The 17639-nt window shown below is 39.4% G+C and overlaps 1 protein-coding gene across 1 annotated transcript in view; it reads left to right on the top strand.

Annotated features, from left to right (window-relative positions):
- The window catches only part of EXT1 (exostosin glycosyltransferase 1), a 416144-nt gene that overhangs the window by 331219 nt on the left and 67286 nt on the right, over positions 1-17639 (top strand). The window contains exons 2-3 of the mRNA XM_070748246.1: positions 9187-9280; positions 13845-13952. Of these exons, the coding sequence (XP_070604347.1) occupies positions 9187-9280; positions 13845-13952 (202 nt within the window). The remainder of the gene's footprint in view (positions 1-9186; positions 9281-13844; positions 13953-17639) is intronic.

Genomic DNA, 17639 nt, shown 5'->3' with positions numbered 1-17639 from the left:
CCTGTATAGTATGTTTCTACTGTCCTTCAGGATAAAAATGACAGGTAATAGAGATATTTCAACAATTGCTCACTAATGTTTAGATGTTCCACCTGATGTGAAAGAACTGAGATAGGTTGGGAGTATTTGAAATGTTCGTCCAGCAAGTGAAATAATAATTAATAATAATAATCTATTAGATTTGTATGCCACCCCTCTCCGAGGACTCGGAACAGCTCACAACAAACAATACAATATACAAATCCAATATTAAAAACAATATTTAAAACCCTTATTAAGAACAATCATGCGATCCAAACAAATCATGCATAAAGCGGAACAGCCGAGGGGTATATCAATTTCCCCATGCCTGGCGACATAGGTGGGTTTTCAGGAGTTTACGAAAGGCAAGGAGGGTGGGGGCAGTCCTAATCTCTGAGGGGAGTTGATTCCAGAGGGTCGGGGCTGCCACAGAGAAGGCTCTTCCCGTGGGTCCATTGTTTTGTCGACGGAACCCGGAGAAGGCCAACTCTGTGGGACCTAATCGGTTGCTGGGATTCGTATGACAGAAGAAATATTTTTGTCAAATGTCATTTCGTCTATATTTGTTATTTCAACAGGTGTGTCTTTGTGTGTGTTCCCTCCACCCCATTGTGGGGCCTAGCACGCCTCTCTGCAGCCTCCTGGGACCAAAAATGGGCTGTGGGGGTGCGCCACACCCTCTGCACTTCCCCAACATGCATGCGTGATCCCTGTGTCCCCCCGCGCATGCACATATAACCCCTCCCAAAAACCATTTGGCCGGCGGGAGACACATGTGGATATGCGGTGGAGCTGAGCTAGACGATGGCTTGTGTGCCCGTAGAGAGGGCTCTGCATGTCAGCTGTGACACATGTGCCATAGGTTCGACATCACAGCTCTAAATTAAAAGATAGTATAATCTGTTTGGGAAAAAAGAACATTTTTCTCCCTACTTGGGGACGTTGGTGGTATCATATCCATTGTTTTATAATTGATTCACACGCAAAATCAGTGGTGCTAACTTCTAAAGATGTTCTCTCAAAACGTAAAGCTTTTTACCAATGCTAAAAGCATGCTAATAATAACCTCCTTGAGGTCTAGAGTATTTATGTGGGGGATAGCTCAGTTCCACTGCATATTTTCAGTGAAAGATTCAAAACACTTAAATGTTTCACTTTCTTAAGTACCGTTAGACCTGTAACTTGAAAAACGGTGATATTTAAAGCAGAGCTTATTTTAATCGTTGTATCCAACTCATATGCATTATAGTTTGGTTTCTGTCAATTGTATATCTTTACCTATAACTGCAATGAGATCATAAAAGCACTCTAAGTTTTTCTCTCATTACTTTTACACACGTAGTCATCGATTTTACAACAGTTCATTTAGTGACGTTTAAAGTTTCAACGGCACTGTAAAGAGATTTTTGACCATTTTTCACACTTATGACTGTTCTGTCGGGCTCTCTGGTAGACTCCTCCCAAAAATTCACAGGTACAAATTTCAGACACACACACGTTTGAAAATTCAAAACAATGTTGTTTATAATGAAAATTCACTTAAACCAAGCCCTCTTTTGTTATAGCAAAGAGCACTCGTCTCCAAACAAACTGGTAATTTATACAAGTCCCTTATCAGTCCTGTGATACTTAGCTTGCAGCTGTGAGGCAATTCAGTCGTTCTTTCACAAAGTGAAACACACTTTGCTCTGGTTTAGTTTCAAAGCAGGGAAAAATCAGCACCCCAAAAAGTCAGTCAGTAAAGCAGTCATGAAACACAACGATCAGATAATCCTCCACAATGGCCAAACACACAGGTTGCTATTTATAGCAGCCTCACTAATTACCACAGCCCCATCCAACCACAGGTGGCCTCATTTTCTTTGATAATAATCTCTCAGTTGTTGTTGCCTATGCATCGCTCTCTGCATGCGTGGCTGTATCATTAACTCTTGTTCTGAATCCAAGGAGGAGCTAGATAATTGATCTCCTTCTGAGCTGTCTGCCACACTCTCCTCCTCCCTGTCACTCATGTCTTCTTGGTCAGAGGAGCCTTCATCATCAGATTCCACCGGGGGCAAAACAGGCCTGCAGCATGTGGATGTCTCCCCCACATCCACAGTCCTTGGGGCAGGAGCTAACCACAACAATGACCATTGCAGCATCCCCATGATTACACGATCAAAATTCAGATACTGGGCCACTCACTCATAACTATGACAGTTGCAGTGGTTGTACATCTACTTGTAATGAATTAACACCACATTTCAAAGCTGGTTTTTCCCGTAGACGTGTTTTAAGAATTATAGTTCAGTTTTTAATATAATGAATGTCTACAGCATCGGGCAAATTTTGGTCTGTCATCTGCAGGCAAGTTTTGGACTGCGTTCTTATTGGGATTTGAGAATTTCTGAAAATATTTCAGAAAAAAATAAAGTGGGAAGCTATAACAAAATAATTCTAACAGTTGCTCCATTTGTGGAAATGGGATTTTTAAAAATGTCTGCTCTATTTCCTTCCTCACAGCATGTAAAGACTACCAGGTTCTTTTTTACACCAGAGCTTCAATTTCCATCTGTGTCTTATTTTGGTAACAGTCAAACCCTGCTATCATACAGTTTTCAGCTGCCGGTGTGAGAACTAACTCTCACGTAAAAGATGAATTCTCTCTTGGAATTTCTAATTTAATTACTAGCTCATAATTAACCACCGCACTACAGTTTTAGAGGAAGGATTCCTAGCATGAGATCAGATCACAAGAGCTAAGAAGAATGTTTTGGGGTGTGCTTTGTAAATCTGATCCCAAAGCTTTTATACAAGAACTGGAGTGTAAGAGAAGAAAATAGCACAAACCCAATTTGGGGTATAGGGGAGGGAGGGAGGGAAGGAAGGAAGATTGGATTTATTGGATTTATATGCCGCCCCTCTCCGCAGACACGGGGCGGCTCAGAACAATAGCAAAAACAGTACATAGTGACAAATCCAATGCCCACCAATCCAATTACAATTTTAAGTTAAGAAATTCATAAAACAATCCCAATATATATAAAAAACAAGCACACAATCAATCAAACAAACACCAAAACAACGTGGGCAAGGGGGAGATGTTTTACTTCCCCCATGCCTGACGGCAGAGGTGGGTTTTAAGGAGTTTACGAAAGGCAAGGAGGGTGGGGGCAATCCTAATCTCAGGGGGGAGCTGGTTCCAGAGAGTCGAAGCCACCACAGAGAAGGCTGTTCCCCTGGGTCCCGCCAGACGACATTGTTTAGTTGACGGGACCCAAAGAAGGCCGACTCTGTGGGACCTAACCGGTCACTGGGATTCATGCGGCAGAAGGCGGTCCCGAAGATATTCTGGTCCGGTGCCAGGAAGGAAGGAAGGAAGGAAGGAAGGAAGGAAGGAAGGAAGGAAGGAAGGAAGGCTAAAAAGATTAGATCATCTTTTTTCAAGCTAATAATTAGATTCCATGATTTCACTGCTGAAAAATGTTGAGTACACTGTAACCGGTGGTACCTTTAGCAAAAAAAATAAAATGAAAAGAGTCATGTAGGTGAGCAAGACTAGATCCCTTTGATCTTTAATTCAATGGATTTTTAATCCATTGAATTAAAACCATGCCTAAGCATGCGCTCCTGTCTCCTAAAGGATCAAAGTAGTAGAGCATACAATTTATATGTAAGAAGGGTCCATCCAACACTGAAAAGTGTCTGTCAATCACTTTGGATAATGAGGATCTAAGACTATTCATCTGTTTCCGCGAAAATCAATGCTTTGTACTCTTCTGAAATGGGGTGGAGGTAAAGGTGTCTTCTTCCTTCCTTGGAGACCAGCATTTAGGGCCTTGAAGGATCTTCGGCTAATATGCATTTTATAGGCTTGGTAAACGCCTTCTCCTTTTCTTCAAGCTGCATTCGAAACTTGCCAGGAAATGAGAGAGAAAAGGACTTATAAAATCTTTTTTTCCCTTCTCTTGAAAACGTTCCATATTATCTGAGCTTAGGGGTTTTGCACCTAGCTGGTAATATTTCTTCATTCAGCTACATTTTCCCCCCAATTATATGAGCCTTCAGACTAGAGATTGCTATCATGTTGTTCTTTGAACATTTTAAGGATTTCCAGTTTTGAATTGTTTACGTAGACAGAGTTCTAAATGTGGTTCTAAATGTACTTGCACCATCCCAAAATAGCAAGTGCTAAATAACAAAGTCTTTTCCCCTCATTTTCTTTCAATGTTTGGAAAGCTACATGGCTGCTAGAAATGTCCATTTCTAAAATATGTAGCTTTTCTAAACTTTTAAGTGTGTTTCACATGGATGATGTAGGACTAATGCATATAGATCCTAGTATACATATACTTGGATGCATGCAGAAATACATATCCCTGGATTCATGGGAAAGTTTTCTCCATGCAAATGTCTATGGAGATTCTCTCTTTTTTAAAAAAATATAATTTTATTGATTTTTTAAAATTTTACAAAACATAGTACCATCACCAAACAGAAAAATAAAAATTCCCTTCACCAGGGAAGATTCAATTTTGTATTCTTCATTTGCTTCATCTCTGGGTTACATTGTTCATTCTTTATAAAGTGATTGAATTTTATTTCTTACATTTGCATCGCTTACTGATGTTGTTAATATATAATTTTTGACCTTCTCCCACTGCCTCGTTGCTGCTAATCTATGGAGATTCTCACTCATTGTTTCACTTCTTAGATGAGAAGCTAAACGTCTTCAAAGAACAACCAGAAAGTCCAGTTGCCTCTTGAAATGCACCTTTGGGACTTTTCTCCATGCAGTTTACAGTGCTAACTCTAGTTACAAATTTACCGTAATTCGTTCCGTGACCAGGTTCTAAAGTAGAAAAATTTGTAAGAAGAAGCAATTTTTCCCATAGGAATCAATGTAAAAGCAAATAATGCGTGGGATTGGGGAAACCACAAGGAGGGTAGAGACCCTGTTTCCTCCCAGGAGATTCCTAGAGAGGCCCCAAGGAGGCTACTCCCCGCCTTTTCCTGCCCTATTTCCTCCCAGGAGATTCCTAGAGAGACCCCATGGAGGCTTCTCCCTGCCTTTTCCTGCCCTATTTCCTCCCAGGAGATTCCTAGAGAGACCCCATGGAGGCTTCTCCCTGCCTTTTCCTGCCCTATTTCCTCCCAGGAGATTCCTAGAGAGACCCCATGGAGGCTTCTCCCTGCCATTTCCTGCCCTATTTCCTCCCAGCAGATTCCTAGAGAGGCCCCATGGAGGCTTCTCCCTGCCTTTTCCATTTACAGTTTCGGAGGCTTGGGTTTGTAAGTGGAAAATGATTCTTGAGAAGAGGCAAAAAAATCTTGAACACCTGGTTCTTATCTAGAAAAGTTCTTAAGTAGAGGCGTTCTTAGGTAGAGCTACCACTGTATTTCTGGACCCTATACCAACACTTCAGAATGATAGCAAACATTTCGCTTTTGTTGTTGTTGTTTAAAGGGTGTGGGGGGAGATACTTTGTGCACCTAGTTATTAACTGGAGAAGAATCCCCAGGGCTGAAGGATGAAATGACAAGTTGGGAACAGATGCTAGTCAGTGGCTGCTCCCAAGAAAACTGGGAGCAGTCAGTGGCTGCTCCCAAGAAAACTGCAGATTTGATCAATGTAGTCATCAGGCACCATGCTTAGTTCAAAGTCACATTACCTTCTATTTGTACTGCAGGCTGCAGTGAGGTGTGGAAATGGGCAGCCAAGCTTAATGCTTTTACTGAAGCATTGAGAGCATCTACACATCAGGCTGATGCTAAAACAGGAAAACTCAGGTTATGCTTGCTTGGGCAGCCTGTATGCTAAAATTGGAACAACACAGAGCAGATTAGCATGGCACCTACCTATGCAAGAATGATGTAGAGTTTTGTGGGTGGAACAGTTGGCCTTTTAAGAGACTTTCCAAGGACTCTGGAAATGAGATGCAGGACAAAGGAGAAAGCCAGCACTAGATCCGATTTAAACTAAATGTTACTAAAATTATAAATCCTGTTTTCTATTCTTCCCTGTGTGTTTCATCGTTTATCCCTGCTTGCCCATGTTAAAAATTCAAGATTTGTTCTTAAAACAGAAAGCAGCATACAAATGTTTAAATTACAATTCAATTGTAGCATTTTAATTGTTCTATACTGAAATCCTAAAGGCAATAGGAGCAGATAAATTATGTCTCCTCCTTTTTCTGGTTATTTTACAGTCAGTTTCAAAACAGATGCTGTATACTGTAATGACTTTGTCAGTTCTTCCATGCTACAGTGAAGATATGATTGGGGGAATCTACTGAAAACGTAACAATTGGCTGATCAACTTTGGAATGAAATTTTACTTTGTGCAGATGTAAAGGAGAAATTAAAGACCGAGATGAAAGATAGTAGAGGAAAAGATAGATTTACTTCCCCCCCTTTCTTTTAGATGTCTTCGGAGAGGGGCGGCATGCAAATCTAATAAATTATTATTATTATTATTATTATTATTATTATTATTATTATTATACTTTTAAATAACAGAAAGGTGGAGCGTTTAATTGGGTTTCATGAAGTTCATCTAACTTACTGTATTTCACTGATCCTTTTTCATGCAAATTATACACCTTGTTTAAACTATCCTGACTTCCTAGTGATGAGTCCAATCAAAATTAGCTCGCACCTGTCTTTGTATCCTCAAGGAGAATAAATATAAAAATAGAGCTGAATATCCATTTCTGTATATTCTATTCTTTTCTCCTGCCCAATACAAAAAGTTTAAAAAAAAAAAAAGTCAGTGCCTTCAGGCTATGATTAAATGAGATTATTAGGGTTGGGTAAATTTTGCTGCATGATTTTAACTGTCAAAGTAGCACCTATTTGCAGCTTGCAAAAACTCTCTGGAGAAATAAATGTATCAGTGTTCAATCTAGAGAGGAAAGGTAGGAAGAGATATTTAATCTTGGCTTTCTTGACATCAGTTTAGTAGTCGGCAGTTTCCAAGTCATTACAGGTTTGCCAAAAGTACCATTAGCTACAATCTGGCTTGAAACTTTTAGGGATTTAATGTGGAGGTGATGTTGTTTTATTTTTGGCGGGTGGGGTGGGACAGTTAAAAGCTTTTGCAAATGTTCATTGGAATTTAAAAGAAAGTCATGTGTCGCTGAATGCATTAACTTTGAGGAACACTAGAGGAACAATACTTTATGTTGTTGCCAATTTTTATTTTTCCTTAGACTCTACTCTTACGTTATAAGGCAGATAAACATTCAGAATTGCCCCTCTTTCTCATTGAATTCATGCTTGCTGACCCATAGCTGCACAATATGATTCATTCTATTCATTCTTTGTCCTTTCCTGGTTGATTAAGAGGATTTTTATTGCCAACTGATTAATCTTGATGGCTTTAGATGGATATTAGATTTTCTTCTCTCGATAAGAACTTGATGCATTGTCTGTGAAGCTTCTGTATCAATATATGGCTCAATTGAAAACATAGAACAGTTATGGGATGCATTAAATTCATTCATTAATCATAGGTTGCTTATGAGAAAATAAGTCTCCAATATGTTTTATCCACTTTTCTCTATTCTAATATTTGAAAATAAAAATCAACTGTTCAGATGATGGTAGGATGGTTGGATGGATAGATGATACCATAGATAGATAGATAGATAGATAGATAGATAGATAGATAGATAGATAGATAGATAGATAGATAGAGATTTTAAACAACAATTTGTGAACTTGCTTAGGAAAATAAATCCTTTTTATATTCATGTAGGACTGTGTGGATATCCGTTTTTGTTCTCAGTCTAGATATGGTGATATCCTATCCAATTATTAATCAAATCATACCTTTTCTAGTGTTTCAAGATCAGCCAAAATTGACAAGTTCCCACTACTTAAGTTAGGTTTACTTAAACTCATTATAAAATATATCAGAAGATATTACAACACTAATCCTATCCTATCTAAAAGGGATTTTCCACTTTGAAAGTGAAATTCTTAATAAAGGCAAAGAATGTACAAAGTTAGGTGCAAGATAGAGTATGCAGTCAAAATCAATGGACTAAATTTGTCCATTGATTTTGGTAGACTGCTTTAACCATGACCAAGCCCGGATTCAAACTACAATCTTTCCAACGACAGCGCTATTCCTACAAAATATAAATGGTTTATTTCTCATAGATCACATCAAGATTTTGTGTGATTCAGTTCAATTAATTGAATTAATCACAATTTTCTAGGTTCAAACGACAAGTTAAACCAACATTCATATGTTGAAATGATAGAATAGAATACAATAGAATAGAATTTTTATTGGCCAAGTGTGATTGGATACACAAGGAATTTGTCTTGGTGCATATGCTCTCAGCGTACATAAAATAAAATATACATTTGTCAAGAATCATGTGGTACAACACTTAATGATTGTCATAGGGGTCAAATAAGCACTGAAGAAGCAATATTAATAAAAATCTTAGGATATAAGCAACAAGTTACAGTTATACAGTCAACCTGGGAGGAAATGGGTGAAAGGAATGATGAGAAAAACTAGTAGAATAGAAATGCAGATTTAGTAGAAAGTCTGACAGTGTTGAGGGAATTATTTGTTTAGTAGAGTGATGGCGTTTGGAAAAAAACTGTTCTTGTGTCTAGTTCTCTTGGTGTGCAGTGCTCTGTAGCGACGTTTTGAGGGTAGGAGTTGAAACAATTTGTGTCCAGGATGTGAGGGGTCAGTAAATATTTTCCCCACCCTCTTTTTGACTCGTGCAGTATACAGGTCCTCAGTGGAAGTCAGGTTGGCAGCAATTGCTTTTTCTGCAATTCTGATTATCCTCTGAAGTCTATGTCGGTCCTGTTGGGTTGCAACACCAAACCAGACAGCTAAAGAATCAATTTTTGAATCAAAAATTCTGGATCTTTTTATTCTATAGGGCATGGATGTATTTCCTTCCTTGCTTAGTTTTTAAAATAAGAATCAATTGTCAGGTGCTCCTACCATGTACTCCGCTTGAACACATGGACTCAAAAAACTAATTTATACATTTTGCCTTCCTCTTTTTTTCTTCTTAAAGTGACTTCAACTTTACAGTTGTGAAATTGTCCAGAAACTATTCTAACAACATTGCCAGATGTTTAAAATTTCATGTGCAATTATCTTGGGATTCATTATTAATATTATTTTATTCTGTTTCCTTTTAGGTATGATTATCGTGAAATGCTGCACAATGCCACTTTCTGTCTGGTCCCCCGTGGCCGGAGGCTTGGGTCCTTCAGGTTCTTGGAGGCCCTGCAGGTAAAAACAATAGACATTTTAGCTCTGTTTAATTTTTTCTTTTTTCGTCAAGTAAAATTCTGTCTTGGGAAATATTGTGACAGGGAAAGGAAGAGCGGAGCAGAAATTATATTCCAGTGCAATTGTGGATGCTCCAACACTGCAGAAGAGATTGAATAGTTATTTGTCTGGTAGTTTATAGGGCAGTGATTGCAAACCTATAGCAAATGAAGCATTGACCTATTTTAAGCTGCGATTGTCTTCCACGGAACGAATCAATGTTGTCAAAAAGTTAGGAAGTCCTTTCCAACTCTGATATCCTGTTCTTCTGCTTCCATTCTTCTTCAGGAAAGATTAGCAGACTCACACCCATAATGCACATTTGCACATAACCCTCTCCCCACGCATATGCGCACAGGCCTCACTGAAGCCTGCAGAGTTTCAATATGTCCATTGGGCCTCTTTTTTGCCTTCCCCAGGCTCCAGAGGCTTTCCTGGAGCCTGGGGAGGGCGAAAAAAAGCCTCTTCCCACCCTCCAGAAGGCTGAAAATCAGCTCAGCAGGGCGTACATGCGTGCTTCTTGTGCCACCTGCGGCACCCATGCCCTAGGTTCGCCATCATGGTCCTAGACCAGTGATGGAGAACCTTTTTTTCCTTGGGTGCCGAAAGAGCGTGAATGTGCGCTATTGTGCATGCGCGAGTGCCCACACCCATAATTCAGTGCATGGGGAGGGCAAAAACCGCTTCCCCCATCCCCTGGAGGCCCTCTGGGGGCCAGAAACAGCCTGTTTCCAATAATAATAATAATAATAACAACAACAACAACAACAACAACAACAATTTATTAGATTTGTATGCCGCCTTTCTCCGAAGAATCGGGGTGGCTCACAACATAACAGCAATACAATATAAATACAAATCTAATGTTAAAAACTTTAAAAAACTAATTTAAAATACATTGTTATAAAAACCTATCTGTTACACAATCATACACACTCAGTCCAACTGAACATAAACATAATAAAGGTCAGCAAATTGATTCCAGAGGGCCGGGGCCGCCACAGAAAAGGCTCTTCTCCTGGGTCCCGCCACAATTTCTGTTGGGCCCAGTAGGCTTGTGTTTAAATCTCCCCAGGCTCCAAAGGCTTTCCTGGAGCTGGAAGAGGGTAAAAACACACTCCCTCATTCCCCTAGAGGCTCTCTGGAAGCAAAAATGTTCTCCTACAACCTCTGTGCGAGCCAAAAATCAGCTGGCCAGCACACACATGCACGAGCTAGGGCAATGGCTCACGTGCCAGCAGATATGGCTCCGCGTGCCACCTGTGGCATCTGTGCCATAGGTTCACCATCACTGTCCTAGACCATTGGGCAAATAGAATTAGAAATATCACTCCGAAGCAAAGATGGTGAAGTTTTTTGCTGAAAATATACGTCACTTACCATATATTGGCTCTCAGAGCCAGAAAACAACATTGACCTATCACATATTCCACCAAGAGATTTGGATGTTTTGTTTTGTTTTTTTAACTGAGATGTGCTCATTTGAAGCTTTACACTATAATTTTTACACTTCAACTGAAGGGGAGTGGGAAAACATGTTTCAGGTTTTAGCAGTCTAATCCGTGGGGGCTTTGAGGTTTATAGGGAGTCACAGGTTTATAAAATTAGCCTAGATTTTTTCACTGCACACTTAAATAAATCTTAAGAGGTAATTTCTGTTTGTTGGATATTCTCAGGGAAAGAAAGCTGCAGGACAATTAAAATTAAAAACAATTGACCCATTCCATCCAAGATACTTTTGGGAGAATTACCTTGCTGCTATAACTTTGGTGTTTGACAATGCAAGGAACCACCAGGATGTTACAAAAAAGATACTGAAAATCGTACAGTTAAATATAGAAAGAAGAATTATCCAATTCATATAATATGCATTTCATTTCTCTTTTCCTCTATCCCTTAACATCTGTTATCATCCCTGACTCTTAGGACACCTAACCTTAATCCTAAATCTACTTTATAACAAAAAGCATAATTGGATGGAGCCTTCGAAGTCATCTGACTTCCAGAGTGATATACAGTGTTCCCTCAATTTTTGCAGGGCATGCGTTCCAAGACTGCCCGCGAAAGTTGAATTTCCGCGAAGTAGAGATGCGGAAGTAAATACACTATTTTTGGCTATGAACAGTATCACAAGCCTTCCTTTAACACTTTAAACCCCTAAATTACAATTTCCCGTTCCCTTAGCAACCATTTAGATTATTACTCACCATGTTTATTTATTAAAGTTTATTTTTAAAAAAATTATTAAAGGCGGACGAAAGTTTGGCGATGACATATGATGTCATCGGGCGGGAAAAACCGTGGTATAGGGGGGAAAACCACGAAGTATTTTTTAATTAATATTTTTGAAAAACCGTGGTATAGACTTTTCACGAAGTTCGAACCCATGGAAATCGAGGGAACAGTGTAATGAGAATTAAGAATAGAATAGAATTGAATTGAATTGAATTCTTTATTGGCCAAGTGTGATTGGACACACAAGGAATTTGTCCTAAGAAAAATGCTCAAATCCCAGTTAATCTGGCAGCAGGTTAACAGAACAGGTTAACAGAGTTGGAAGGGATCTTGTAGGTCATCTAGTCTAACCTCCCGCCCAAGCGGGAGACCCTATGCCATTTCTGACAGATGGCTATCCAGTTTCTTCTTCAAAGCTTCCAGTGGTGAAGCTCCCACAACTTCAGAAGGCAACTTTTATTAACTTTTAACAACTTTTATTATTTTATTCCTTATTTCCAGGTTGAATCTCTCCTTGATCAATTTACATCTATTATTCCTTGACTGGCCTTCAGGTGCCTTGGAAAATAACTTGACCCCCTCCTTTCTGTGACAGACCCTCAAATATTGGAACACTGCTATCATGTCTTCCTTGGTCCTTCTCTTCAATAGACTAGCCATGCCCAGTTCCTGCAACCATTCATCGTATGTTTTAGCCTCCAGTCCCCCAATCATATTTGTTGCTCTTTGTTGTTTAATTTTCTTTGGCAACAGGATTTTCTCATGGATTTTACTATGGTCAACAAAGACGTCTGAATGAAAAGCTATTAACTTTGCTATCCTGAAAGAGGTCCAAAAGAAAAAATGCCATATCGCTAACCTTAGAGAATCACTGAGAAACTATTCCTAAAATCAGTTTTGGGCCCTGAGTCAAAGGAGACCTAGTCCTGACCTTAACACTACTTCCAATAATGGCAATGGCAATGGAGTTTTCCTGTAGTGGACACAGAAATTAGAACAAAAGCTGACACAATATCTTTTCTTAGAGAATCTCTACGAACCTATTTCCAACATCAATTCTTGTCTCTGATTCCAAGCAGAGCTAACCCTAACCTTAATCTTAACACTTACCCAGCCCCTAACACTACTTTGATATTCATTATCAATCATATTTTCCATGTAATTTACTCTGCCCCACAAAAATGTCCAAACGAAAAGCTGTAACCTTCACTATCCATAGAAAATTCCTAAGACTCTATCCCAGACATCAGTTTTTGCTCCTATTTCCAGTAAGACAACCCTAACCCTTAACTCTAACCCTAATTTCAATTGGCAATGGCAATTCGCAGTCAGATTTTCCCATGCATTTTACTGTGGTCAACACACAGGTTGGAACGAAAAGCTGTCATGTCCTCTTTCATTAGACAACCTCTAAGAATCTATCTCTAGCATTAATTTTTGGCCTAACTACAAAGAGATCTAACTCACCTAACCCTAGTTTCATTTTCATTAGCAATGTGGTTGGTATAGACTTTTGTTGGGTCCGTTTTTATCCATCCACAAGCTCTGGAGGCTTTCCTGAGGCCTGGGGAGAGAGACAGTGGCCTCCACCCCACCCTCCAGAACAGACCTGGGCAAGGGGCAGCGCATGAGCCGCATTCGGCCCGCCCACTGTCTGTGATCGGCCCGCCCGCTATCTGTAACTGGTCCACGGAGGTCAGGGTCCGCTCCAGTGTGAGGATGAAAGAGTTCATCGCATCTGCCGAGGACTCCTCCGGTTCCTGCTTTCCTGATGAATCATGAGGAAAGCAGGAACCGGAGAAGTCCCGTCAGACGCAGTGAGCTCTTTCATCCTCACACTGGAGCGGATCCCGACCTCCTACCGAGAACGGCTGAACACAGAAACCATGTTCAGCCGGTCTAGCGCAGTGACTGTGGTGCACCATGTTGCTGTAAAGCAAACAATTAGGGGTCTGTAGAGTGGATCGGGAAGTTTAGGTTAGGCCAGGGTCTGGATCTTTACAGTATTGGGTAGAACTGAGTTAATCCCAATTTCTCATGTGGCCCCATGGCAAAATTAATTGCCCACCTCTGCTCCAGAAGATTGAAAAGCAGCTGGTCATTGCGCTCATGTGCACTAGAGCTGACATATGGCAATGTCTCACGTGCCCTCAGATATATTTCTGCGTGCCACCTATGCCTGCCATAAGTTCGCCATCATGGCCCTAGTCCTTCTTTTCTTGAAGTAGATATACCCAATTCCTGCAATTGAATCTTGAAACTGTCCACCCCTTACATTTTTTAAATGCAGGCTGCCTGTATTCCTGTGATGCTCAGCAATGGATGGGAACTTCCATTCTCCGAGGTGATTAATTGGAATCAAGCTGCCGTCATAGGAGATGAGAGATTGTTATTACAGGTAAGAGGTGGGTGAATGGCGGGAAAACAGTGGCCTTCATCCAGTCGGTTTACAACAGCAGCCATCCTCTCTGCTTTCAGGAAAGATAGATCCAAAAGGTCAGGGCCATAAAGAGATTTTTATCGGCCAGGCTTTGTCTGTGTCATTGTGAATATTAACTCATTTAATAAAGCATTATTCACTATCTGACATGAAGGTCATTCCAGCTTCCAAATGTCTGGGTTAAAAATGTAACAGCATCTGAATATATATTTTTTTCATATAGGTGCATGGAAGAGCTTAATCTCTTGCCATACTAATGTGATTGGCAGTGTAAAAATATTTTTAATTCTGATACTTCTTATCTTAAAATGGGGCAACTTACATATGATTCTCACATGTGTTTATACATAGACCTGTATTCCAGTCAAAGACCATCAATATAATAATAATAATAATAATAATAATAATAATAATAATAATAATAATAATAACAACAACAACAAGCAGGAAGAGGGAGATAGTGATCCCCTTATATAGAGCGCTGGTGAGACCACATTTGGAGTACTGTGTTCAGTTCTGGAGACCTCACCTACAAAAAGATATTGACAAAATTGAACGGGTCCAAAGACGGGCTACAAGAATGGTGGAAGGTCTTAAATATAAAACGTATCAGGAAAGACTTAATGAACTCAATCTGTATAGTCTGGAAGACAGAAGGAAAAGGGGGGACATGATCGAAACATTTAAATATGTTAAAGGGTTAAATAGGGTTCAGGAGGGAAGTGTTTTTAACAGGAAAGTGAACACAAGAACAAGGGGACACAATCTGAAGTTAGTTGGGGGAAAGATCAAAGGCAACATGAGAAAATATTATTTTACTGAAAGAGTAGTAGATCCTTGGAACAAACTTCCAGCAGACGTGGTTGGTAAATCCACAGTAACCGAATTTAAACATGCCTGGGATAAACATATATCCATTGTAAGATAAAATACAGGAAATAGTAAAAGGGCAGACTAGATGGACCATGGGGTCTTTTTCTGCCGTCAGTCTTCTATGTTTCTATAATAATAATAATAATAATAATAATAATAATAATAATAATAATAATAATAATAATAATAATAATAATAATTTTTAAAAAACAGAACATCCAAGAACCGTTTCAGATTCTTATAATCTAGACATTTTAGTATCTCTTTGATCCTAGTAGCAGATTCTTGGGTGATAAATGTAGCCCTTGACTTACAGCAGTTCGTTGACCATCTGTAATTCTGAGCTCTTTCTGAATTCAGCTTGTAAATATTAAAAAGCACTCAAGATACATACTTAAACTTCATGTTTCACTGTTAAAATATCTGCAGAATGATGGGTGTAATCTTTGCAAGCAATAAAGAGACTAGAGTAACTACCTTGTTTAAGTCAACATCTTTCATAGTTTTTGGAGGGGAAAAATACACTATTTCACTTCATTCTGGTGTTTTATAAAGACTGCATCTACTGAAAGAACCCAAATTACTGGATTATTCTGGGATAAAAATCCAGTTAAATAAATAAATAAACAAACAAACAAACACACACACACACATACATACATACTGTTCTGTTGGGCTCTCTGATAGACTCCTCCCAAAAATTCACAGGTACAAATTTCAGACACACACACACGTTTGAAAATTCAAAACAATGTTCTTTACAATGAAAATTCACTTAAACTAAGCCCTCTTTTGGTGTAGCAAAGAGCACTGTCTCCAAACAAACAGGTAATTTGTACAAGTCCCTTATCAGTTCTGTGATACTTAGCTTGCAGCTGTGAGGCAATTCACAGTCCTTCTTCTTTCACAAAGTGAAACACACTTTGCTCTGGTTTAGTTTCAAAGCGGGGAAAAATCAGCACACAAAAAGTCAAAGTCAGTAAAGCAGTCACGAAATACAACGATCAGATAATCCTCCACAATGGCCAAACCCACAGGCTGCTATTTATAGCAGCCTCACTAATTACCACAGCCCCACCCAACCACAGGTGGCCTCATTTTCTTTGATAATAATCTCTCAGTTGTTGTTGCCTCTCCGCATGCGTGGCTGTATTATTAACTCTTGTTCTGAATCCAAGGAGGAGCTAGATAATTGATCTCCTTCTGAGCTGTCTGCCACACTCTCCTCCTCCCTGTCACTCATGTCTTCTTGGTCAGAGGAGCCTTCATCAGCAGATTCCACCGGGGGCAAAACAGGCCTGCAGCATGTGGAGTCTCCCCCACACCCACAGTCCTTGGGGCAGGAGCTGGGCCAGAGCTAACCACAACACATACATACATACGTACATACGTACATACATACATATTGTTCTCTCCCAGCCTTTACAAAAATCTGCTTCAAAGAATTTGGAGTTAATCTCGTGTCTTTCAACACTTAAATAGAAATGTCTCAAATCACTACTTTTATTGTGTTTATTGGGTCTTTTTTAATAAGTAGTCCTCAACTTGCAATCATTAGTTTAGTGACCATTCAGATGTCACTGAAAAAGGTAACTTGTGTCCAGAACTCACACTTACTGATTGTCGAAGCATCCACCCTCATGGTCACAAGACCAAAATTTGGCAACTGACATTCATTTACATTTTGCCGCATGCAAGGATCATATGATCAACATTTTCTCATAAAATACTGTAGATATTTCAACAGTAAAACATGAAGTTTAAATATATATCTTGAGTGATTTTTAATATTTACAGGCTGGATTCACAAAGAGCTCAAAAATATAGATAAACAGATTGTCAGAGCCAGATATACCATACTTTTCGGAGTATAAGATGCACCTTAGTTTTGGAAAAGAAATGTACTTTATATGCCGCTCCGAGTCCTCGGAGAGGGGTGGCATATCAAATCGATGGATAGCTGGATAGATAGGTAGCTGGGTAGGTAGGTAGGTAGATAGATAGATGATGGTTGGATGGATAGATAGATAGATCGATCAGTATATTAATGCCAGAAAGTTTTCTTAAATGTAGTCACACTAACTCCTCCCAATTATTTAAATAGGTCTTATTTCAAACGTGACTAAGACAGGGTTTAACTCAGCTACCTTATCTCAATACTAAACAGGACAGTGTTACATTTCAGATTATACTTTTACAAATGCTGTTAAAATTGATGTGGCTTTCTTGAAGGATACATTATCCTCTGCTATTTAAAAGAAGATACAATAGTACTGGGCCTCTACAGATCAAGCATTTATTTTTAAAAGCGTCTTCATTTTGTTAAGTTGTCTAGAACAATAATAAAGTGGTGTTTAAAAAAATAAGTCGAATAATTTGAATATTCTATATACATTTATAGTTATTTATTTACCTCCTTGCATCCAGTTTCAGCAACAGATAAGCAAAAGAAAAGAAAATTCTGCCTCTCTCTCCCAGCAATTTGCCTCCTTGCAGTTTTATTTTCACTTTCATTTTAGCACATGGGCCTGCCTGCAGCTCAATCAGCTGGTGGTTCGGGAGGCTGATAATCAGTTGCTTGTGCTAATCAGGCTCTGCGCTGTTTGTTGCAAGGAGGTAAATTGATGGGAGGCAGAGGCCAAAGGGTGGAACTGGCTGGGTGGTGCTACATTTCATGTATAAGATGCACCCAAGTTTTCACCCTCTTTTGCGGGCAAAAGAGTACGTCTTACACTCTGAAAAATACCATAGGTTGCCCCAAATCCTGATTTA

This window comes from Erythrolamprus reginae, chromosome 3 (genome assembly GCF_031021105.1).
Source record: "Erythrolamprus reginae isolate rEryReg1 chromosome 3, rEryReg1.hap1, whole genome shotgun sequence".
NCBI classification, from domain to species: Eukaryota; Metazoa; Chordata; class Lepidosauria; order Squamata; family Dipsadidae; genus Erythrolamprus; species Erythrolamprus reginae.
The sequence above is the reverse complement of the archived record's forward strand: the minus strand, read 5'-3'. Positions and strand labels throughout refer to the sequence as shown.